This window comes from Pseudophryne corroboree, chromosome 3 (genome assembly GCF_028390025.1).
Source record: "Pseudophryne corroboree isolate aPseCor3 chromosome 3, aPseCor3.hap2, whole genome shotgun sequence".
NCBI lineage: Eukaryota > Metazoa > Chordata > Amphibia > Anura > Myobatrachidae > Pseudophryne > Pseudophryne corroboree.
In genome coordinates, this window is record NC_086446.1 from 711,950,940 (window position 1) to 711,977,848 (window position 26,909).

General features: G+C 44.1%; 1 protein-coding gene and 1 pseudogene across 1 annotated transcript in view; one reads left to right on the forward strand and one right to left on the reverse strand.

The window, feature by feature from the left end:
- Window positions 1–26,909, forward strand: part of LOC135056672 (alpha-2-macroglobulin-like) — a 258,698-nt gene that overhangs the window by 159,590 nt on the left and 72,199 nt on the right. Inside the window, exons 17-23 of the mRNA XM_063962122.1 lie at window positions 73–199; window positions 295–427; window positions 4,348–4,573; window positions 6,914–7,040; window positions 10,952–11,073; window positions 12,372–12,432; window positions 14,415–14,498. Coding sequence (XP_063818192.1) covers window positions 73–199; window positions 295–427; window positions 4,348–4,573; window positions 6,914–7,040; window positions 10,952–11,073; window positions 12,372–12,432; window positions 14,415–14,498 — 880 coding nt within the window. The remainder of the gene's footprint in view (window positions 1–72; window positions 200–294; window positions 428–4,347; window positions 4,574–6,913; window positions 7,041–10,951; window positions 11,074–12,371; window positions 12,433–14,414; window positions 14,499–26,909) is intronic.
- On the reverse strand, window positions 13,570–13,689 carry LOC134896846 (5S ribosomal RNA; annotated as a pseudogene).

Here is a 26,909-nt window from a genome sequence, read left to right on the forward strand (position 1 = left end):
GCCATTGTGAAATGTTCCTTTTAATTTCACTGAAGGTTGTTTACAAAGTTCTCCCTTTGTTTTTCCTTACAGGGCATGAGATTAAAAATAGTAACAAGTGATAAAATTAAGAAGCCTAAAAAGTGCTTTGATGAGATTATAATGTATAGTTTCGCTGGATTTCCAGGAGCTCCAGGACCTGGAGGATCTGAAATTTTGAGTAAGATTATTATTTGATCCCTTGCAACTAATTCGGAAATTACTGCCAACCATAACTAAGACAAGATAAAATAATGTATCTTTTTTTCTTGTTAGATAGGATGGGAGAGAGTGCCCCAGATGCACCAATGCCTGTACTCCTTTCAGAGACAGAGGATAGGGAAAAGGAAGAGCAGAAAGTTCGAACATATTTTCCTGAGACGTGGATTTGGGAACTCTTTCCTCTTGGGTGAGTCAGTGTCTAAAAAGTACATATCTTTGGCGCCCAAAGGTATTTGTCTTCTCTTAGTGATCTCCCTTTTTTACTTACCAGCAGGGCTTAAAGTTGTCCAGGAGAGGTGGTGGAACTCATTTCCCTAACCACTTACCAATTAGTCAGAGCCAGGACCAGTGCTAGTGTTTTGGCACCCCCCAAGTTACAAATATAGGGTGTGGTCTCACAGGAAGGGGGATGGTCACACAATAGTACCCCCACTTCATATTATGCCACACAGTAGAACAATGTTATTCACATTATACTGAACATAGGGTCCCTGCTATATATTACACCACACAGTAGTGCCCCTTATTCACATTATGCCACACAGTAGTGCCCCTTATTCACATTATGCCACACAGTAGTGGCCCTTATTCACTAATGTCACTCAGTAGGGTCCCTTATACACAATGCCCACAGTAGTAGTGCCCCTTACACATAATGCCCACAATAGTAGTGCTCCTTACACATAATGCCCACAGTAGTACTGCTTATGCACATAATGCCCACAGAAGTGCTGCTTATACACATAATGCCTGCAGTAGTACCTCTTATACACATAATTCCCACAAAAGTAGTGCCCCTTATACACATTTCTGCCTGTCACTCCAGCAGCTCACCACCCATGTCCCTCCAACAGCTCCCTGCCCTGTGTCCCTCCAGCAGCTTTCCCACCTCTCTGTGTCCCTTCATCCCCCTCTCACCTTATCTTCAGCATAAACAGTGTGTGTGAGCACCAGGAGGGGCGGGCCACAGGTGGACCACCATGGAGCTGCCAGGACCTGAGGAAAGGGGAGGTGGCTACTGCTCATCTATGACACTAGTGCCACCCACATCATATTTTGACATGGGTGGCATGGCAAGCTTTTCTGTTTGAACTACTCTGTAGAGCCATGGAGGGGGTGGGACTAGAGTTCCACCTACCATTATATCTGCCGGAACCCGATTCCATCCCAACCCCCCCCCCCCCCCCCCGCACCTTAAACCCTGCTTACCAGCCTGAACGAAAGCGGAGTTTGCAAATGAAGTATAAAAGGGGGCAGTAAGGTACAATGTAAATGGCTGCATGCTGCCTCTCTAATGCTACAGGCAGTTCATGGCCAAGACTACAAAGAGCTGTCACACTAGACTGTGTGTGCCTTTGTTACTTACGGTCAATGACTGCACCTATTTCTTCCTCTCTCATTGTATGGCACCTATTCAATGATTTACCGTACTTACCTTTGAATCTATTGTCTATGTGCAATGGTGAATTAAACCCATAGTGGTTCCAGCATTGGTGCATCATAAGTAGATGTTCACACTCACCACTAACACACTATCGCAGGGTTACTCTTAAGGGGGGTACTCACGGGAGAGATGTGTGCTGAGCGATCTTAACACAGACCGCTCAGCACACATCTCTCACCCCGCTCAGCACAGCGCGATGTGCTGAGCGAGGGGGAAAGCCGACGGGGAGCCGCTCACTTCACACAACGGTGAAGTGAGCGACCCGCTAGATTGAGCCTGCATGCAGCTCAATCTAGCATCGGCGATAGCGATGTGCGGGGCCGCGCATCGCTATCGCTGGGGGGCATACACACGGCAGATCCGTGCTTAAAATCTAAGCAATCTAGCAAGATTGCTTAGATTTTAAGCACGGATCTCTCCGTGTGTACCCCCCTTTACTTTGACCTTACTTATCTCTAATGATCCACATCAGGTTTAATAACAGTGCTGAAAAAGGGGGGGGACCTGGATTGCACATCCTATTACTAAAGATATCAAGAGGTGCTATCATGCTGAGGCTTCTAATACCATGCTGGAGGAAGAGAGATGCAGATGCACACCCTTAGCACTAAGAACACTGATAGTAAAAATAATTTAAATAAACCCTCACAATTAATATGAAGTATAATTGAAGTTCTTAGCACACATTTGCGCAAATATGCGGGCCTATGTACCGTGGCCAGGTGACTTCATCACATGGGTCCCTAACATTCCTAATACTAACTATCACATTCTATAAATTTGGCAGCGGTAAATAGGCCTGCATATTTGCGCAAATGTGTGCTAAGAACTTCAATTATGCTCCATATTAATTGTGAGGGTTTATTTAAATTATTTTTACTATCAGTGTTCTTAGTGCTAAGAGTGTGCATCTGCAGCTCTCTTCCTCCAGCTTAATAACAGTGCTGCCCTTGTAATTAAACCTTGATACACTAGCATAGAGATTTACATGTACTGTACTATATAGACTGGGTTTGTCATTTCAAGAGTAGCCTTATTTCAGGCATGGACTCCATAAAGGCACCAGACACAAGACTTGTAAAGGCTAGAACCTAAATATTGGATTTATTCCTTACAACATTTAAGGGTCTATTGAGAACTCTCTTCCGTTTTGCTTGTAACGAACATCGCTACTGCCACTATTCGGTGATAAAACAAGACAATGTAATGTGACTATTGAGCATTTTACTTATACAAGGACAAACAGTTTTCCTAGCAGATAGCACATGTATTCTCTCGTCTCTGGCTGTAAGATCCAGTTGCCCTTTCTGTCCTGGTTGTCTTCACTGTGCCCACACAGAATAGGAAGAAGTCAGGAACCTGAAGGGACCCCCCTACGCTCTCTGATAGCTCTTCTCATACAAAGCTATCAGAGACAAGATAAGCTTTTTGAAGCTTGATAAATTTGGCCAGACTGCTGTTACCCCAAAGTACTATGGGAACAGTAATATTCGGCTGATTGTATTAATTTAATAAGTAGGACCCTTAGTAAATATACTGTATACAACAGAATAATGTCCTGAATTGGATGTGCTCTCTACTATATCCAGGCACCACTTACTAATCAATACATTTGCCTACTGTGTACTCTGCTTGTGATTAAATATAAAAGCAGAACAATTGTCCTCTCACGGCTATCAGCCATCTCCATTCTCACAAGGTCGTTTTGAGACACTTCTGTGCCTCTGTGCCTCCACCTACACCCTGATTGTGCATTTGATCTTTTCCATCCATTATGAAAATTTTCATTATGTTAGCCATGGCCTGCTTAAGGATTCCCGTATGTATGTATGTATGTATGTATGTATGTATGTATGTGTGTATATATATATATATATATATACATATACAATATATATATAAATACCACTATCTAACTGGAACTGCTTTCTTTGGTCAAAAGTTCCTTGCCTCCTCTAAGAATGGAGCTTCTCTAGCTGGGAGGTGAGGGGACAGGAAAGGGAGGGGATGGCTTGCTGTACTAGTTACTGGAGTGGCTGAATTACTGGATCAGGCAAATGTTAAGTGGTACGGTAGCGACTTACAAAATCCATAGCCACCCACTGCCAGCATAAAATAGCATAAGGATGCCTATTGCAAAGACACCCTTACTTGTAGTGCTCAGTGGCTCCTTTCAAGTCTCGGCCCTCTAAGCTGCAAACTGATCAGGCTGCTGGTTCATCAGGTGCTTTTAGCACATGGAAAAGTGGTCCCTTGCTCAACATCACTGCATTACAGGAGCCAAGTAACACTGTGAACCTATAATCCAGGGAGGTTGTCATCCATACAGTACCTCTCCCACAGAGGTCATCAGAGTCTTCATTTCTTGTAAGAGAGAGCTTAAGTTTCCACTCACGTGATGCTTCATTATTGTGTTTTGGGTGCATAGTGAGGGGCATTACTGTGGCTACTGAGCATTCAGAAATGTATGTGCTGGTCACACCAGTCAAAGGGATCCAAACTTGATGTCACAAAGTCCATACTAACAAATCTTGCACTTATTCATACAGTAAAATACAGGCTTGCAAATTGGAGCATGACATTACAAAGTATAGGAGAAAGGGAAATGCACTGAAGAATCACATATTTTACTTTCATAATCACCTTTTGTTTGTCTTATCCAGAGACTCTGGCAGTGCTGAGATCAACCACAAGGCCCCAGATACCATCACAGACTGGAATGCAGGAGCTGTATGTATGGGCCCCAGTGGATTTGGACTCTCTCCTCCTTCATCACTACGAGTTTTCCAGCCTTTCTTTGTAGATCTCACCCTCCCATACTCTGTGGTACGAGGAGAGTCATTCACCCTCAAAGCCTCTGTCTTTAACTACCTAAAGCAATGCATAAAGGTAAAGAAAGTGATTGTGCCTAACATATCCCATTCAAACAAAATGTATTCATGGCATTTGGTATACAGTTGGGTCTAATCATGAAGCAGTGAAAAGAGTGGAGAAGTAAGGCAGTGGAGAAGTTGCCCTTGGCAACCAATCAGCTTTGAGGTAACATTTATCAAGTACATTCTATAAAATTATATATAGCAGCTGATTGGTTACTGGTTACAATGTGCAACTTCTCCACTGGCTCACTTCTCCATTCTTTTCATGGCGTACTTTTCTCTCTCTGTTAGGTGGCCAGTATACCCAGAAACTTTATTTAAGATAAACTTAGTCTATATATATAAATGCGAAAGCCCTCACTCACTAACTTATCACTTAGGGGGTAATTCAGACCTGATCGCTTGCTAGCTGTTCTTTGCAGTCCTGCGTTCGCATAGTCACCTCCCACCGGGGAGTATATTTTAGTTGTGCAAGTGTGCGATCGCATGTGCAGCCGAGCGGTACAAAAAGATCTTGTGCAGTTTCTGAGTAGCCCAGGACTTACTCAGCCGCTGTAATCACTTTAGCCTGTCCAGAACCGAAACTGACGCCAGACACCCGCCCTGCAAACGCTTGGAAACACCTGCGTTTTTACAAACACTCTCAGAAAATGGTCAGTTGACACCCACAAACGCCCTCTTCCTGTCAATCTGCTTGCGATCGCCGGTGCAAATGGATTCTTCGCACAAACCCATCGCTGAGCGGTGATCCGCTTTGTAGCCGTTCGACGCGCCTGAATTACCCCCTAATTCTCTTACTTCCCGATATGTTGGGAATCTGAAATGTAACATAGGTATTCTTCAGGTGGAAATAGGAAAACTAGGTAATTAGAATTTTAATAAACCTCCCTTAAGGGTATGAAAAGTGGGTTAAATGATCCTCTCCAAAAATGTCTCCTGGCACTATTAATAATTAAATTGCCTTTTAATGATCTAGTGACCCAAAGTGGGTGATTTTTAAACAGCTGCAGAGTGTCAATTGTGCCTGTGTAAGCACAATAAGTATATATACACTCCTATTAAAAAAACAGGAGAGTAGTGCCAAAAAACGAGCGAAACGCATTAGGGGACACCGGTGACATTGCCACCAGCAGCTGTGGACTCCATTACAGAGGCACTACATTGAGCGGCAGACGCCAGCCTTTTCTACAGCGCTAACTGGACACTGCAGCGGCACGTTCATCTTGCAGGACGGAGACGTCCGGCACCTCCTAGCTGCATCCTTCTACTCCAGCACGGATGTCCACAGCCGGACTCACCTACTAAATACAATTGGATGGTGAGCTTGCTATTATATATAGGCAATTGCCTACCGGTTTCTTTGTGAATATACCTAAACAGGGTTTTTTCTTTAAAAAGATTACTAAATATTGAAACTTTTATTGTATACATAGGGATAGAAGTAATTATTTATAAGGTACCTTGATTATATCTGTGCACTGTTTAAAGTGATTTGCATATTAAATACATTTTTATATATATATATATATATATATATATATATATATATATATATACACATGTGACTTCACTCATTTCAAAACCCGAGAGAAAGTATCAATGAGCGCAGAGTGACCTTGAATTTATGAAAAGTGGGTTGACATAATGATTTCATTACCGATGCGTGGCTTGCGTTTCGTGAACGATAACGCCCACATGGACAATTGGATCAAAATTTGGATTGTACCTCCAGTGTGTAGAATTTAATAAACCACAAAAATGGTCCTGTCACTTCTTACAATACAGTATCTGCTATGGGTGCTCCTCGGATAACGCCAAGAACCATGGATTAATATTTACTTACATTAAGACGTCTCAAATTTACACCTCTATAGATTTACCAAATTATTAACACTCATTTATATGTGCATTGTGCAACCGTGAAAATTAGAAACTACAGTGCAAAGAACGGGTAGAACAGCTAGTGTTGTATGAAGGTTTCAGTTATGCATTAGAAAATATTTTTCCACATTTGAGAGTTCCAATTTTTTAAAATATTTATTAAAAATTAAAAACATTTGCTAGTCAGTGATTGGTGACTAAGGGGGGACATTTACTAAGCAGTGATAAAAGTGCAGCAGTGAGCCAGTGGAGAACTTGCCCATGGCAACCAATCAGCATTGACGTAACATTTATAATTTGCATACTATAAAAGTATACAGAGTAGCTGATTGTTTGCCAAGGGCAACTTCTCCACTGGCTCACTTCTCCACTGTTATCACTGCTTAGTACACGTCCCCCTAATAATTACTGTAACTCCATTTGCCAATCAGACCTACCACATGTCACTTCTTTCTATCTTTTATATTGACAGGTACAGATCACCCTGCAGCCTACCTTGGAATTAGAGCAGACACCATGTGCAGACTGTCAGTACAGCAGCTGCCTGTGTGTTGATCAGAGCAAAACCTTCTACTGGAACCTGAAAGCCTCTAAACTGGGTAAGATGATTCCAGAGCCCAAGGTGGCACTGCCAGTTTTGTTGGTTTTAAGTAGTAGAGCATCCTGGGAGTCATGTAGGGCCCCATTTAATGTCTGACATATGTCCAACTATGAGGCATATCCAGCGGTGCAAGTATGCGGGTACGGGTGGGTACGGCGTACCCTTAAGAATTTCGCCGTGGGTACGCCGTACCGACACCGACGGGCCGCCGCTTGCCACCGATGATGTGAGGGGAGGAGAGCGCAGCCTGCGCCTCTCCTGCCCTCAGTGTCTTTGTTCAAATCAGCGCCGCCCGTGAGCCAATCAGAGCTCGCGGAGCTTTGATTGGCTCACGGATCGGCGCTGAATATTGAACTCACCCACCGGAGACTGAGGGGAAGGAGAGGCGCAGGCTGCGCTCTCCTCCCCTCACACACGGGAGACAACACAACAGCAGCAGCGGTGAGCTGGGGAAGGGGGGGTAGGCAGCACTGTGGGGGGCAATGTATATCTGGCACTGTGGGGGGCAATGTATACCTGGCACTGTGGGGGGCAATGTATACCTGGCACTGTGGGGGGCAATGTATACCTGGCACTGTGGGGGGCAATGTATACCTGGCACTGTTGTGGGCAATGTATATCTGGCACTGTTGTGGGCAATGTATACCTGGCACTGTGGGGGGCAATGTATATCTGGCACTGTGGGGGGCAATGTATATCTGGCACTGTGGGGGGCAATGTATATCTGGCACTGTGGGGGGCATTCGTGTATCTGGCACTGTGGGGGGCATTCGTGTATCTGGCACTGTGGGGCATTCGTGTATCTGGCACTGTGGGGCATTCGTGTATCTGGCACTGTGGGGAATTTGTGTATCTGGCACTTTGGGGCAACGTGTATCTGGCACTGTGGGGCAACGTGTATCTGGCACTGTGGGTGTCATATGTGTATCCTCCCCTCCCCCATATGTGTATCACGCCCACATTTTCATTGGCCACACACCATATGACATTTGGCCACACCCATTTTTTGACGCGCGCACCGTACCTGTAAGACATTTTTTCTACTTGCACCACTGGGCATATCCTTCCATTGGGTATTATTAGGCATACATTTCGATTTGTTGTTTTTTTTTTAAGTAAGTTGCAGATCGAGATTGTGCAAGTGCAACTAATTTACAGTACTGGCATGGATATGGTCTATTCTCAGCAAGCCACATTTCCATTAGCTTGGACCTGCAATACCTCATTATACAGTATTTAGAAATAAACAAATACACCTTGTACAAGGTCACTTGTTTTTGTTGGCAAACCAAAAAAGCACACTAATGGGCAAAACCATGCTGCACTGCAGGTGGGGCAGATGTAACATGTGCAGAGAGAGTTAGATTTGAGTGGGCCGTGTTCAAACTGAAATCTAAATTGGAGTGTAAAAATAAAGCAGCCAGTATTTACCCTGCACAGAAACAATATAACCCACCCAAATCTACCTCTCTCTGCACATGTTATATCTGCCTCCCTGCAGTGCACATGGGCCCTCATTCCGAGTTGTTCGCTCGCAAGGCGAATGTAGCAGAGTTACACACGCTAAGCCGCCGCCTACTGGGAGTGAATCTTAGCTTCTTAAAATTGCGACCGATGTATTCGCAATATTGCGATTACTAACTACTTAGCAGTTTCAGAGTAGCTCCAGACTTACTCTGCCTGTGCGATCAGTTCAGTGCTTGTCGTTCCTGGTTGACGTCACAAACACACCCAGCGTTCGCCCAGGCACTCCCACCGTTTCTCCGGCCACTCCTGCGTTTTTTCCGGAAACGGTAGCGTTTTCAGCCACACGCCCCTGAAACGCCGAGTTTCCGCCCAGTAACACCCATTTCCTGTCAATCACATTACGTTCGCCGGAGCGAAGAAAAAGCCGTGAGTAAAAATACTTTCTTCATAGTAAAGTTACTTGGCGCAGTCGCAGTGCGAATATTGCGCATGCGTACTAAGCGGATTTTCACTGCGATGCGATGAAAAAAACCGAGCGAACAACTCGGAATGAGGGCCATGGTTTTGCCCATTAGTGTGCTTTTCTGGTTTGCTAACAAACCTTAACATACTTGCCTACATGACCCTCTCCATGAGGGAGAAAATGCTCTGTTCCTGGACTTTCCTGGTAATGTATGATTGCCATCACCTGTGGTGAGCTAGTTAATTGATAAGAAAGGTGTTTCACCACAGGTGATGGCAATCATACATTACCAGGAAAGTCCAGGAACAGAGCATTTTCTCTCTCATGAAGAGGGTCAGGTCGGCAAGTATGGGTAAACTGTAGAAAGTACCAAACAATCATCTCCTTGCTGTCATTTTTCAAACACAGGCTGTAACATGGCAGCTAGAAAGTGATTGGTTGATACTTTATCTCTCCAATGTTGATATCTCCCCCATAGTACTTTAATAGTCACTGGTTTGATGTCAAAGTAGCATACCCAAGCAGTAAATGTTAGCCAGGGCTTGCGGTTACTGTAGTTTTACATAATAACATTCTGTATTACTTGTTACCCTAACCTCAGATCTTCTATCAATTTTTTTAATTCTAAAGGTAGGTACACACTAGGCGATGTGCTTGGTGAGTGACATCGCCTAGTGTGTCCCCCTCCTGGGCTACCGACGGCGGGCATAAACATTGTGCGACATCGCTAAAGATATTGCACAGTGACCTCAGCCGCTGCTGGTCTTGTGCGTGCAGCTCATGGATGATAGTCCAAATTGAGCTGCATGCACAGCCAAGGGAGGGTGACGATGAGCGATGCGCAGGGCCGCGCATCGTTCATCGTCCGCAGCATACGCACTGGGCGATATAGTAAACGACAATGCTCAGGAAACTCAAAATAAGCGACGTTGTTTACTTTATCAGAAAAGTGTGTACCCACCTTTAAGGTGATATTGGTGGTAAGTCTAGATTGTGGTCATATCAAGATATGCTTAAAAAAACAAGTTGACAGACTTTAACCATATCTTGATGCTGCAACATTGTTGCTAAATATTTTGAGCTACTACTGTCTACTTTGGGATCTTTCCTCTCACTGTGGCAAGTGCGTGAGGCATGGTGACATAATTCTCAGGAGGCTTGGTGAACTCCACGAAAATCTGAGCATTGACATTTTGATAGAGTAGACAAGTATAATCTTAAAATACGAGCCACTCACATTATTCAGTTACAGATGTTGTTCTGCAACCTGTTCAGGCTACAACATTGCTATTCATCTGTAAAGACTATCCCAAGCCCCACACACACTAGACCAGATTTAGAAAGATCTCGCTCAGATCGCCCATTCTGAGCGAGATCTTTCACAATCTCGTCTAGTGTGTGTGGGGCTAATTCCCCTCGCCCCAACCCCCCCCCCCCCCCCCCCCCCCCGCCATCACTGTCTGTCCCGGCCGCATCAGCAAGTGTGTATGCACTTGCCGATGCTGGATTCCCCGCTGGGTTCCCGCCGCCGTCATTATTGGCGTGGGCGGGAACCGGGTAGTGTGTAGGGCCCTTTACTTCACAATACCACTGTAAAGTCTGCTAATATTCATTGTTATTCAACTAAATCGTTTTTTTTATTTTCCTTTTGTTAAGGTGTATTTCTATGGAACAAAACATAGAAGTATGGGCTAGAGTGCTTTTGATTATGTTTATAAATTTTTCACCAATTTGTACTGTAGCTATCGCATTACCTGAATTTGTCATCTCATAATCTCACAGAACATTCTGAATGCAAACAGGAAATTCTGAAAAAAATATTAAAATCAATTTATCTAGACAACAGCAGAACGGATAACAAATATTTCTGCTGTACATTGTAAAGAGAATAGCACCCAAAGTGACCCAGTCCACTTTAAACTATTAAATTGTACTTATTATTTAAATAATATATTATGTTGTCTTTACCCCAAATCCAGGAGAAGTCAATATCACTGTGAGGACAGAGGCTGTGGATACAAAAGACCTCTGTCAAAATGAGATCCCCGTTGTCCCTAAGCAAGGCAGCACGGACACAGTTGTGAAGCCCTTACTTGTACAGGTCAGTATCCTATATAATATTCTCTTTCCTAATGAACAAAATTATTTATTCTTATAGGGGCCTATTCATCATCGTCCACCGATGATTAAATATACAACTCACTGTGAGCTGGGGCGATGGATACTTAGAATACAAGAGCAATTCAGTATCAAAATATGTATTACTTTTTTTTTTTTTACTTAGTAATTGTACAGTATATTATACTTATTCAATAAGATATTATATAATCAAACAATATAACTTACACAGTCAATTGGCTAAAATGGTCCCTATCTAGCTGACATGATATCCCTATGACATATATCCCTATGACAAAATGCCTGTGTATTCATGCACTATTATGAACTATTATGCATAATGTAATATGGATTAGTGAGCGCAGACAGACCAGTCTAAGTTGTTCAGTGTCCAAATAAGGAATATATCAGTCTTAGATGGAGTCAACTTTAAAAAGCATATCACTGATGTTAGTAACAGTTAAGTTGGTATTAGTTGGCTTAAATACACAGACTGGATGCAGTATAGAATTACTGTAGCTCACAGGTTCTCAAACTCTGTCCTTGGATTGGAACTTGGCTGGATCTGTCTTTCCATGAAATTGGGCATTTCAGCGCATGACACTATCCTGTCTTGTGAGAGTATCGGGAGTGTTCTGGGAATGTATCTAAGGGAGGGTACAAACTTAGATGACCGGCAATAGGGCCAATGGTGAGGGCGATTTCCCTTCGCCCCGCACCATACAACATAGCTGGTAAACACTAAGCAAAGTAATGAACGATGGAATGACATCTCATTCCCTCCTTCATTACACTGCATTGATATCCTCCGGTTGGCTGTGCAGCACGGCCGACGGGAGGATGTCGCATGTGACCCGCAAGAGTGAGCAATCACGGGTATACATTAGATGATCAGCATGATTTGTCGTTTCAATATGGCAAATCGTGCCGATATCATCTAAGTGTGTGCCCAGCCAAATGCGCCACGCGATTCTTAGTCATACATATAGAGAAGGGAAGACACACCAGCCTGGGGCTGTGCAGATACTAATATGGAGAATTGCGGCAGCTAGAGTAAAATCAGTGGGTTTTACGTCTTTCCAGTTGCAGATGCATGAACCCCTGCAGTATCCCTATTGATTCTCGTATTAGCATAATGTAGTCAATCAGGCTTCGGCAGTTATCTGTAACTACAGCCAATCTCCATGTAACTAATCAGCCCTAATCTGTGTGTAAATAAAACCTTGCAGAAAACACTGGTAACGTTACTTTTCATTCTCTTTCTGCATATGTTTGTTATAGCCCGGAGGTGTCCTGGAGGAGAAAGCTCACAGCTCCCTCCTCTGCATCAAAGAAGGAGAAGGTGAGGAGTTACTGTGATAACTATGATGATATAAAACACATAGGGGGTCACAGCTACGATCATTCACACTGACATGCGGGGGACACCCAGCACAGGGCTATCCCGCCCCGCATGTCAGTGCTGCCCCCCATTCCCCCGCAATAGTGCAAAGGCATCGCACAGTGGCGATGCCTTTGCACTTCAAGAGTAGCTCTCGACCGGCGCAGCTTTAGCGTTCTGGCCGGGAGCTACTCATCGCTCCCTGGCCCGCAGCGGGTGCGTGTGACATCACGCTGATGCTGCGGCCCGCCCCCCATTCGGTCTGGCCACGCCTGCATTGGCCGGAACACGCCCGCGAAATGGAAGCCAAACGCTGCCGTTCCGCCCCCTCGCCCAGCGACCGCCTCTGCCTGTCAATCAGGCAGAGGCGATCGTAACTAACAGCCCGACGGCATTCGGCCGTCTGGCATGCGCCGGCGCACTGCGGCGCTGGCGCATGCGCAGTTCTGAGCCGATCGCACCGCTGCGATAAACTGCAGCGTGTGATCGGGTCAGAATGACCCCATAGCCAACTACTCTGTGTGATGTGTTATTTGAAACATGTAAGAGGGATGATTTCCACACCAGTCACTGCATTAGCAAAGAACCAAATTTAGACAGTTAGAGGGGATGTTCCCAGATAAAGTCTGTTTGGTGGTGCACCCTGAGTCAAAGATAATACTATAGAAAATGAGTGGAGAAGAAGTAAGACTCTTGTGTGGGTGCACTCTTAAATTGATTGACAATAATCAAAATATGATAAACATATTAAAATATGACTTTTAATAGAGTTCTTTAAAATATGGTATCCAAAATTACAAACACAAACACACGAATAACATAAATTCTAAAGATCTTTGGTCTCAAAATATGATCAAAGGTATAATAACCAAAATAAACTCCTAAATTGAGTTATGAGAACCAACGCGGCCACATCCACAAGCTGGTATCGAAAATAGAGGCACTGAATTTGTGCAATTTAGCTCATACCCATGAATCACGAGTATTGTCTTTTTGTGCCAGACAGGTCACAGTGTGAAAGAATTTGTAGATTGAAGGAAGATAAGAGTAGTTATTCTGCTGTCAGTGTTAGGCAAGGAGTAAGGGGCTAGATAGAGAGTTCTACTAAACTCAGTATTCCCTTGTGGTCCCCCATCCAAGTACTGACCAAGCCCAACACTGTTTAGCTTCCAAGATCGGACGGTATTGGGCGTCTTTCAGTGTGGTATGATAGTAGGTTGTGCGGACGCATCAACTCCCTGGATCATTAATGAGAGATCACTGTAAGGAAAATTGTAGTGGAAGATGAAGCAAGAAACAGCATAAAGGTGGATCTGCTGCCAATGTTAGGCGGAGATGGAAAATGAATGTGGTAAACGCCCGTCTTAATACTCCGGATCATTGGTGAGAGTCCACGAATAGAAAAGAAAGAGCTGGTGTTGATACCAATTAAGTAAACTGTATTGTACACATATGTGCACATGATGTGTTATTTGGTTGTGATGACGATGGTGTTGATGATGATGATAATTGTATTTATTATCGCTAAATAAATATTCTGTATATTCCCCTACTACTTAACATTCACTTTTAATGTGATAATGCACACTTTCATCAGTGGCAAATTTGTAAATTAAAATGTCCCTGAAAAATGTATGAAATTGGCTTGATGTAAATGGAACCAGATCTACTGTAGGTAGCAACAGCAACATTAGGTGGGTTTATAACACATTTTAAATTCAGTTACATATACAGTACATTGAAAAAGACTTTGGTGCCCCCATATGACTACCAGGCCCTGATTATAACTGTGTTTTCTTCTCTTTTTAATGTAAAAAAAAAACTGCTTCTATATATTAAATATGTTTCTTTATGAGCAGAAATGTTACAACTGTCGGCAATGGCTGTTCTGAATTACCAGATGCTTCCACTTTAATGAAATGTGACCCAATTGTTTTTTCTAGAGCATTCTAAAACAGAAGAGATATCTCTAATAATCCCTGAGAACACTCTGAAGGATTCTGAAAGAGCCCATATCACAGTATTGGGTAAGATTATATTTTATACATATATACAGACTCCTCTGCTTAGCAATGATCAGGAAAGCCTAGTGATTGCATCCTGAAATCTAGCGTTTATACATTTAGGATGACTTAGAGATGGGTGCTCGAGTGGGGCTGTATGCAGATTTCTGGTTATTGGGAAACTGTGGCTGCGCCTGTAGTTCCCCTATTCCACTGCCTGATTGACAGGCAGCAGCTTTGAGGGGGTGGGTAGGAGGAGGTGAGAGGGCTGCATTCTTCTAAATGGGGGCATGACACCACTGTTTTCTAGGAGTGTAGTACCAAGGGTCTCTGTGTCACCACGCAGGCTTCCTAGCCTTGCAGCCCCATCGTCCGCTGTCTAGATGCTGAAGCTAAGGGTTTCTTAGCTGGTCGCAATGCTGGATTACAGCTTGCGACATTGGCCACAGTGCTGGGATCGCAGTTACATGCATAGGCGTCTCTTCTACTGAGATGTCTTCTGTATGCCCCTCCTACATATCGGAGGGGAAATGTAAAGCTGTTTGCATGCGCCATTGAACTTCCGTCCATCTCTAAATCAGGCCCATTGTTATCATGTCTCTACCTTTGGCTAAAGATGGTGCTCTTCCAAAAGCAAGATGTTCATGGTATTGGTTACACATGCTCACATGCATTTGTGAGGTGGTCAATGGACAATGACTTCTTCAGTCTTCCCGTAAATATTAGTCTGGGTCTTGGACATTCCCTTGTTTTTGACTTTATGAAATATATTTGCTACAAGACACACATAATCCCATTACAGCCTGGATATTAGAGATGAGCGCCGGAAATTTTTCGGGTTTTGTGTTTTGGTTTTGGGTTCGGTTCCGCGGCCGTGTTTTGGGTTCGACCGCGTTTTGGCAAAACCTCACCGAATTTTTTTTGTCGGATTCGGGTGTGTTTTGGATTCGGGTGTTTTTTTAAAAAAACCCTAAAAAACAGCTTAAATCATAGAATTTGGGGGTAATTTTGATCCCAAAGTATTATTAACCTCAAAAAACATAATTTACACTCATTTTCAGCCTATTCTGAACACATCACACCTCACAATATTATTTTTAGTCCTAAAATTTGCACCGAGGTCGCTGTGTGAGTAAGATAAGCGACCCTAGTGGCCGACACAAACAACGGGCCCATCTAGGAGTGGCACTGCAGTGTCACGCAGGATGGCCCTTCCAAAAAACCCTCCCCAAACAGCACATGACGCAAAGAAAAAAAGAGGCGCAATGAGGTAGCTGACTGTGTGAGTAAGATTAGCGACCCTAGTGGCCGACACAAACACCGGGCACATCTAGGAGTGGCACTGCAGTGTCACGCAGGATGTCCCTTCCAAAAAACCCTCCCCAAACAGCACATGACGCAAAGAAAAAAAGAGGCGCAATGAGGTAGCTGTGTGAGTAAGATTAGCGACCCTAGTGGCCGACACAAACACCGGGCCCATCTAGGAGTGGCACTGCAGTGTCACGCAGGATGTCCCTTCCAAAAAACCCTCCCCAATCAGCACATGATGCAAAGAAAAAGAAAAGAAAAAAGAGGTGCAAGATGGAATTATCCTTGGGCCCTCCCACCCACCCTTATGTTGTATAAACAAAACAGGACATGCACACTTTAACCAACCCATCATTTCAGTGACAGGGTCTGCCACACGACTGTGACTGATATGACGGGTTGGTTTGGACCCCCCCCAAAAAAGAAGCAATTAATCTCTCCTTGCACAAACTGGCTCTACAGAGGCAAGATGTCCACCTCATCTTCACCCTCCGATATATCACCGTGTACATCCCCCTCCTCACAGATTATCAATTCGTCCCCACTGGAATCCACCATCTCAGCTCCCTGTGTACTTTCTGGAGGCAATTGCTGCTGGTCAATGTCTCCGCGGAGGAATTGATTATAATTCATTTTAATGAACATCATCTTCTCCACATTTTCTGGATGTAACCTCGTACGCCGATTGCTGACAAGGTGAGCGGCGGCACTAAACACTCTTTCGGAGTACACACTTGTGGGAGGGCAACTTAGGTAGAATAAAGCCAGTTTGTGCAAGGGCCTCCAAATTGCCTCTTTTTCCTGCCAGTATAAGTACGGACTGTGTGACGTGCCTACTTGGATGCGGTCACTCATATAATCCTCCACCATTCTATCAATGTTGAGAGAATCATATGCAGTGACAGTAGACGACATGTCCGTAATCGTTGTCAGGTCCTTCAGTCCGGACCAGATGTCAGCATCTGCAGTCGCTCCAGACTGCCCTGCATCACCGCCAGCGGGTGGGCTCGGAATTCTGAGCCTTTTCCTCGCACCCCCAGTTGCGGGAGAATGTGAAGGAGGAGATGTTGACAGGTCGCGTTCCGCTTGACTTGACAATTTTGTCACCAGCAGGTCTTTCAACCCCAGCAGACCTGTGTCTGCCGGAAAGAGAGATCCAAGGTAGGCTTTAAATCTAGGATCGAGCACGGTGGCCAAAATGTAGTGCTCTGATTTCAACAGATTGACCACCCGTGAATCCTTGTTAAGCGAATTAAGGGCTGCATCCACAAGTCCCACATGCCTAGCGGAATCGCTCCGTGTTAGCTCCTTCTTCAATGCCTCCAGCTTCTTCTGCAAAAGCCTGATGAGGGGAATGACCTGACTCAGGCTGGCAGTGTCTGAACTGACTTCACGTGTGGCAAGTTCAAAGGGCATCAGAACCTTGCACAACGTTGAAATCATTCTCCACTGCACTTGAGACAGGTGCATTCCATCTCCTATATCGTGCTCAATTGTATAGGCTTGAATGGCCTTTTGCTGCTCCTCCAACCTCTGAAGCATATAGAGGGTTGAATTCCACCTCGTTACCACTTCTTGCTTCAGATGATGGCAGGGCAGGTTCAGTAGTTTTTGGTGGTGCTCCAGTTTTCTGTACGTGGTGCCTGTACGCCGAAAGTGTCCCGCAATTTTTCTGGCCACCGACAGCATCTCTTGCACGCCCCTGTCGTTTTTTAAAAAATTCTGCACCACCAAATTCAAGGTATGTGCAAAACATGGGACGTGCTGGAATTTGCCCATATTTAATGCACACACAATATTGCTGGCGTTGTCCGATGCCACAAATCCACAGGAGAGTCCAATTGGGGTAAGCCATTCCGCGATGATCTTCCTCAGTTGCCGTAAGAGGTTTTCAGCTGTGTGCGTATTCTGGAAAGCGGTGATACAAAGCGTAGCCTGCCTAGGAAAGAGTTGGCGTTTGCGAGATGCTGCTACTGGTGCCGCCGCTGCTGTTCTTGCGGCGGGAGTCCATACATCTACCCAGTGGGCTGTCACAGTCATATAGTCCTGACCCTGCCCTGCTCCACTTGTCCACATGTCCGTGGTTAAGTGGACATTGGGTACAACTGCATTTTTTAGGACACTGGTGAGTCTTTTTCTGACGTCCGTGTACATTCTCGGTATCGCCTGCCTAGAGAAGTGGAACCTAGATGGTATTTGGTAACGGGGGCACACTGCCTCAATTAATTGTCTAGTTCCCTGTGAACTAACGGCGGATACCGGACGCACGTCTAACACCAACATAGTTGTCAAGGACTCAGTTATCCGCTTTGCAGTAGGATGACTGCTGTGATATTTCATCTTCCTCGCAAAGGACTGTTGAACAGTCAATTGCTTACTGGAAGTAGTACAAGTGGGCTTACGACTTCCCCTCTGGGATGACCATCGACTCCCAGCGGCAACAACAGCAGCGCCAGCAGCAGTAGGCGTTACACGCAAGGATGCATCGGAGGAATCCCAGGCAGGAGAGGACTCGTCAGACTTGCCAGTGACATGGCCTGCAGGACTATTGGCATTCCTGGGGAAGGAGGAAATTGACACTGAGGGAGTTGGTGGGGTGGTTTGCGTGAGCTTGGTTACAAGAGGAAGGGATTTACTGGTCAGTGGACTGCTTCCGCTGTCACCCAAAGTTTTTGAACTTGTCACTGACTTATTATGAATGCGCTGCAGGTGACGTATAAGGGAGGATGTTCCGAGGTGGTTAACGTCCTTACCCCTACTTATTACAGCTTGACAAAGGGAACACACGGCTTGACACCTGTTGTCCGCATTTCTGGTGAAATACCTCCACACCGAAGAGCTGATTTTTTTGGTATTTTCACCTGGCATGTCAACGGCCATATTCCTCCCACGGACAACAGGTGTCTCCCCGGGTGCCTGACTTAAACAAACCACCTCACCATCAGAATCCTCCTGGTCAATTTCCTCCCCAGCGCCAGCAACACCCATATCCTCCTCATCCTGGTGTACTTCAACACTGACATCTTCAATCTGACTATCAGGAACTGGACTGCGGGTGCTCCTTCCAGCACTTGCAGGGGGCATGCAAATAGTGGAAGGCGCATGCTCTTCACGTCCAGTGTTGGGAAGGTCAGGCATCGCAAACGACACAATTGGACTCTCCTTGTGGATTTGGGATTTCAAAGAACGCACAGTTCTTTGCGGTGCTTTTGCCAGCTTGAGTCTTTTCAGTTTTCTAGCGAGAGGCTGAGTGCTTCCATCCTCATGTGAAGCTGAACCACTAGCCATGAACATAGGCCAGGGCCTCAGCCGTTCCTTGCCACTCCGTGTGGTAAATGGCATATTGGCAAGTTTACGCTTCTCCTCCGACAATTTTATTTTAGGTTTTGGAGTCCTTTTTTTTCTGATATTTGGTGTTTTGGATTTGACATGCTCTGTACTATGACATTGGGCATCGGCCTTGGCAGACGACGTTGCTGGCATTTCATCGTCTCGGCCATGACTAGTGGCAGCAGCTTCAGCACGAGGTGGAAGTGGATCTTGATCTTTCCCTAATTTTGGAACCTCAACTTTTTTGTTCTCCATATTTTATAGGCAGAACTAAAAGGCACCTCAGGTAAACAATGGAGATGGATGGATTGGATACTAGTATACAATTATGGACGGACTGCCACGGTTAGGTGGTATAAAAAAACCACGGTTAGGTGGTATATATTATAATAATAATACAATTATGGATGGACGGACTGCCTGCCGACTGCCGACACAGAGGTAGCCACAGCCGTGAACTACCGCACTGTACACTGGTTGATAAAGAGATAGTAGTATACTCGTAACAACTAGTATGACACTATGACGACGGTATAAAGAATGCAAAAAAAACCACAGTTAGGTGGTATATATTATAATAATAATACAATTATGGATGGACGGACTGCCTGCCGACTGCCGACACAGAGGTAGCCACAGCCGTGAACTACCGCACTGTACACTGGTTGATAAAGAGATAGTAGTATACTCGTAACAACTAGTATGACACTATGACGGTATAAAGAATGAAAAAAAAACCACGGTTAGGTGGTATATATTATAATAATAATACAATTATGGATGGACGGACTGCCTGCCGACTGCCGACACAGAGGTAGCCACAGCCGTGAACTACCGCACTGTACACTGGTTGATAAAGAGATAGTAGTATACTCGTAACAATTAGGATGACACTATGACGGTATAAAGAATGAAAAAAAAACCACGGTTAGGTGGTAGGTATATAATAATAAATAATACAATTCTGGTCGGACGGACTGCCTGCCGTGTGCCGACACAGAGGTAGCCACAGCCGTGAACTACCGCACTGTACACTGGTTGATAAAGAGATAGTAGTATACTCGTAACAATTAGGATGACACTATGACGGTATAAAGAATGAAAAAAAAACCACGGTTAGGTGGTAGGTATATAATAATAAATAATACAATTCTGGTCGGACGGACTGCCTGCCGTGTGCCGACACAGAGGTAGCCACAGCCGTGAACTACCGCACTGTACACTGGTTGATAAAGAGATAGTAGTATACTCGTAACAATTAGGATGACACTATGACGGTATAAAGAATGAAAAAAAAACCACGGTTAGGTGGTAGGTATATAATAATAAATAATACAATTCTGGTCGGACGGACTGCCTGCCGTGTGCCGACACAGAGGTAGCCACAGCCGTGAACTACCGCACTGTACACTGGCTGATAAAGAGATAGTAGTATACTCGTAACAATTAGGATGACACTATGACGGTATAAAGAATGAAAAAAAAACCACGGTTAGGTGGTAGGTATATAATAATAAATAATACAATTCTGGTCGGACGGACTGCCTGCCGTGTGCCGACACAGAGGTAGCCACAGCCGTGAACTACCGCACTGTACACTGGTTGATAAAGAGATAGTAGTATACTCGTAACAATTAGGATGACACTATGACGGTATAAAGAATGAAAAAAAAACCACGGTTAGGTGGTAGGTATATAATAATAAATAATACAATTCTGGTCGGACGGACTGCCTGCCGTGTGCCGACACAGAGGTAGCCACAGCCGTGAACTACCGCACTGTACTGTGTCTGCTGCTAATATAGACTGGTTGATATTTAAAGAGATATTAGTAGTATACAACAATACTATACTGGTGGTCAGGCACTGGTCACCACTCCTGCAGCAAAAGTGTGCACTGTTAATTAATATAATTGTACTCCTGGCTCCTGCTAACAACCTGCAGTGCTCCCCAGTCTCCCCCACAATTAATTATAAGCTTTTAATTTATACATTGATGACTGTGCAGCACACTGGGCTGAGCTGAGTGCACACAGACTGAGTCACACTGTGTGACTGACTGTGCTGTGTATCGTTTTTTTTTTCAGGCAGAGAACGGATATAGCAGAGAGAAGTGAACGGATATATTATATTAAATAAAAGTTAACTAGCAACTGCACTGGTCACTGACTGTGGTAAACTAACTCTGTCTGCGACTCTGCACAATCTCTCTCTATCTAATCTATCTATCTCTATTCTAATGGAGAGGACGCCAGACACGTCCTCTCCCTATCAATCTCAATGCACGAGTGAAAATGGCGGCGACGCGCGGCTCCTTATATAGAATCCGAGTCTCGCGATAGAATCCGAGCCTCGCGAGAATCCGACAGCGTCATGATGACGTTCGGGCGCGCTCGGGTTAACCGAGCAAGGCGGGAAGATCCGAGTCGCTCGGACCCGTGGAAAAAAAAGTGAAGTTCGTGCGGGTTCGGATTCAAAGAAACCGAACCCGCTCATCTCTACTGGATATAACCAGTTTCTTATGTAAAAATGCAAATGCAACTACATCAACCACAAATATTCAGTTCTAGAACTTCACCATCTAAATTTGTGATGTAAATGATGAATGTGTACTGTAGAGATGCAGTCAATATGCCAGCTGTCGGGATTCCGGCAGGCGAAATACCGACGCCGGAACCCCGACACCCATCAGAATGCCGATGATGGAACTCCGAAATGGACAGGAGACCGACGTCATAATCCCCATAAGCGTCCTGACCATAGTAAGTGTATAGGTTTAGGGTGGGGGTGTTAGGTTTAGGAACCACCCAGGAGTGTTAGGGTTAGGCTGCGGGGTGTGTGTGTGTTGGTTAGAGTTAGGGTGTGGGGAGGGGGGTTAGGGTTAGGCACCCTTGGGGAGTGTTAGGGTTAGGTTGCGGGGAAGGGAGGGTTAGATTTAGGCAGCGAGGAGGGAAGCTTAGTTTTAGGCACCACCACAGGGAGATTAGGGTTATGCACAAAGGGGGGAGCTTAGTGTTACGCTGAGGGAAGGGAGGTTTAGGGTTAGGGGGTAGTGGACAGTGAGGAACACCCTTAATTCACCCTTGTTGGGATTGCTGTGATTGGGACCCTGGAGTCGGTATTATGACCACCAGGATTCCGTGTGCCAGGATTACATACTGAACCCATACTGTACAACATTTCAAAGTAGTCAATTTAAACTGTACTCTGTGTTATACTGTAGCTCCAGATCAAAATAGTAACGCTAATAAACATAGTTTGCTGTTAGAAATTGTCATCAAAGGATATTCTACTAATAAAGTTAGGATAAAAGCAATGAAACAAGTAATTAAAAATTAATAATAGTGGTACAGGGCGTGAAATATAATGCCTAAGCAAGCACCGTTTCAATGGGCCACTGAAAGGACTCTCTTTTGGTCACGGGATTACCACGGTGGATTCTTCATTGTGCACGGCCCAAGCATCGAAGGTTAAAGGGACCCCAACAAATGCGCCTCCTTTTTGCCATCTAACAGGATTGACGTTAAGTGGACTTTTCCCTTCACAAATACCTCAGGACCGGTAACTATATCCACCCTTGGACAATCACTTATGATCACAGTCAAGTAATGCATTTTCACGGACTTTCATTATATACAGGACCATAACTGTGAGCCCACACATTATGATCATTCAAAGGGGTTGTATGCAAGTATTGCAATTTCTGCTTTGCATTTATTGATGGTTTTATTGCTTATTGTATTGGTATACTACCAACGGATATATGTTATATATACACTGATTTTATTTGAGACAACTTTGTTGTAACAATTGAAGTAAACCTACGGTATATATTCAAAATTGTTTTAGATCACTTTGCAACATAACAGTCATTCAGTTTAAATTGGTTTCTGGCGCTATTTTTCTGTATTTTTCACGTTTGTTTGAGGAGTGTGACTATCTCCTACACAGCTGCTGAGAGAATCAGCCCTGGCAGCGCCCGTTTTGGTTTCTCTTGATTGATTTACCTTCTTTGCGATCATGATAAAGTGTCTGATATATAGTTTTTGGCGCCTGGTCAATATGGGAAAATATTGCAAAAAGCCGTATATTACAAATTGTATTATTATTATTATTTAGCAATGTTTGTATAGTGCACTGGCACCCATTCTTTCTGTGTGTGTGTAGAACTATAGGTCTCAGCTGGTAGCACCTTCATTACTAGCAGTTATGGTGTGCAGTCTAGGGCCCCTTTCCTAATATGAGAAAATCAATTAACACGAGCAAAGAATAAAGACAATGGTGGTCATTCCGAGTTGATCACTCGTTATTTTTTTTTCGCAACGGAGCGATTAGTCGCTAATGCGCATGCGCAATGTCCGCAGTGCGATTGCGCCAAGTAAATTTGCTATGCAGTTAGGTATTTTACTCACGGCATTACAAGGTTTTTTCTTCGTTCCGGTGATCGTAATGTGATTGACAGAAAGTGGGTGTTTATGGGTGGAAACAGGCTGTTTTATGGGTGTGTGTGAAAAAACGCTGCCGTTTCTGGGAAAAACGCGGGAGTGTCTGAAGAAACGGGGTAGTGTCTGGGCGAACGCTGGGAGTTTTTGTGACGTCAAACCAGGAACGAAACTGACTGAACTGATCGCAGTTGCAGAGTAAGTCTGGAGCTACTCAGAAACTGCTAAGAAGTGTCTATTCGCAATTGTGCTAATCTTTCGTTCGCAATTTTACTATGCTAAGATATACTCCCAGAGGGCGGTGGCCTAGCGTGTGCAATGCTGCTAATAGCAGCTTGCGAGCAAACAACTCGGAATGACCACCAATGTTGCTTCAGACATTTTGTGGTTTGACAGTGAAAAATATTCTTGTAATCTTGTAGTCTATTTATATGGTCACGAGATATAGTGCCCCCAATAAATTTCATCACTACTTAAGCTAGTTTTATGGCCAACAATTCCTTATGTGACCGATTTACTGGTCTTACTTCCTCTAGACAATTAGACTGACATTTGGAACCCTAGTGTAAGATATGTCCTATACAATGGCAGTAAAATGCTGTCAGAACCATGGTATTCCCATGACAACAGAACTGAATGCAGGCTAGATGACTAAGAAAGTCACTGTTAATTTGCGAAGAGCTCCGACCAGTAAAAGATTGAAAACCAACTGTGGCATTCATGATTTTACTACCATCAATGGCAGAAAGATTAAGAGGACTAAACAGAGACGTTATTGGAACTCTGAATTCAGAAACAAATTCAGTGGTTATAAAATTCCCTTCTCAGTAAATGTCTCCTCTTAATTTTGCATCTGAACATGGATATACATTATTACTCATAAGCCTTTTACATTCTTCTAAAGGAAAACCTTTCCAAAGGGCAGCAGTAAAGGCTTCATTATTGCTGGATAGCTCATATGACAAGGTTCTGAACTGCCCAGCATATTAATCCACTGACTGAGTGTCTTGCCTTAAATAAAGGATGCTAGAAGCAGAGGATGCAGAGCCGGCCCTAACCAATATGATGCCCTAGGCAATTGCCTAGTTTGCCTATGCCTATGGCCGGCTCTGAGAGGATGACACACCTTCTGATAGTAGTTAATTTTCCCCAGAGAGGAGAAGCCCAGACAAAAGCCTGTCCAGTGAGTGAAGATATTAGAAGCTGTGGCAGAAGTAGGTAGAGCGGGTGTAGTACGGGTGACCGGCGGTCACATGACTACCACCGGCGGTCAGCCGACCGGCGGTCACATGACTACCACCCGGTAGAGCACTAACACACCACATAAGAGTCTGGAAGCAATGCATAACCTGAATTTCATCACTACTTGTTTCTTATCTTGAGCTGTTGTACCAGATGCTGCAAAAGCTCCTCAGCAGAGAGATCACCATCAGAAACCATTCTGTTAAGAGAGTGTATTGTCATGTTTCAGCAGGTATTTTGGATTCTAGTCACCATCAGCTAGTAATAGCACTACCAGAGTCAGAGACACGGGGGCTAATGGACCAGTATTTTTTTCATGAACCACTGCAAGGAACTTTGTACTTTGCTATACCAGGTCATGGCCCTCAGGCTGGTGGTTTTCAAGCACAGAGAAAAGTTAATAGTCTGGTACAGATGGCTATACCACAGAGATAATGCAGAGAAGAGTCAAGGACAAGCCAGAGGTCTCGAATAGGACATAAGCAGAGAGGTGACTGGAATTAGGCCAAGGGCAATACACTGCTGAAGTCTCAGAAAAGCCGCAGGGTTTATGAAGGTGAGGAGACACAGCAGGTTGATATAATAGCATGCTATGAACTTGGAGAAAGGTTTTGAGCCTAAAACTCTGGCAGAGGTAAGAGCCTTATTGAGTCTTAAACAGGGACAGCAATTCAAAAGTGCCACCTCCATGACATCAGCAGTCACAAGACTGCAACTGTAAATCCGCTGGACAGCCATTTGCCCATTCATATAATGTAGATAGAGAGGACAGCACAGACATTAGGGTAATTGCTGGAGAAGCCCACTATGAAGAGGGAGCTGATACAGCTGTAGAGGCGGCTTACTGATCCGGTAAGTAAGAGCTGGGGGCCCAACTCAGTGAACTGTGACAAAAAATAATTAAAAAGGTTTGGTGATACTGTATGATGATCTGTGACATCACTAATGTATTTCCAACTGGTAAATTTAAAAAGTAAGCAGAAGCCCATATAAAAATGAGTGATGAGCGGGTTCGGTTTTACTTGGTTTTACTCGGTTCTCGAAACAGAACCTTATGGGCTATCCAAAACACGTGACATCCGTGAGCCAATAAGATGCCATTTTGAGAACCGAGTAAAACCGAGTAAAACCGAACCCGCTCATCACTAATAAAAATAAGTTTCTTGGTACCTTTGTTGGGTTGAGTTTAAGATGCTACAATATACTGTACTCTTTAGCTGTATATTTATTTAGTTAACATATTATTATTATTATTATTATTAAATTATATTATAATGTGCATAATCAGTCTATTCAGTGGATGGAAAAACTCTATAATAAATAATAAAATATATACATTTAAAAAACACATCACTCTCCCTTCTAAAAAGTAGCATTACCAAAACAAGGTTGACTGTTTAAATTGGGGGCTTCCCATGAGTCAGATATAGCCCTTTTAGCACTGGGTAATAGGTGCTGTACCACTAGGATCAAGCAATACAGTAACCCGTGCTGAACAGGCTGGAGGGGAGACACCAAACACTAATATGTCCTCACTCCAACTGGCTAACAGCACCATGTAATATGTGATGTGAGTCTGTGACACATTCCAACACACCTGGGCTACAAGTACCAGGGTAATAGATAAAATATCAGTTGCGCTGACACACAAGTGATCCAAGTACAGTATAATGGGATTGGGTGTCAAACTGATCCCTCCCCAATTATAGCAAAATATAAGTGGATAAAAGATATGACACAGGAGAATAAACAGATGTTGTACCAATTAATATGCACAATCTAAATATTGTTTCTGTGTTACAAGTCTATATATAGTTAAAAATCAGACACTAGAACATTACATCAATTATATACAGAACAGAAAATATATGTGATACACCTGGAAGATAATGTGCCAAATGGATGTTCCAGATAATGGGATCTATGTACAAAGCCTTGGAGAAAGATAAAGCGGAGAGAGATAAAGTACCAACCAATCAGCTCCTGACATTTTTCAAACACATTCTATAACGTGACAGTTAGAAACTGATTGGCTGGTACTTTATCTCTTGCCACTTTATCTCTGTCCAAGGCTTAGTACACAGACCCCAGTGTATCCAATAATAAATTATCA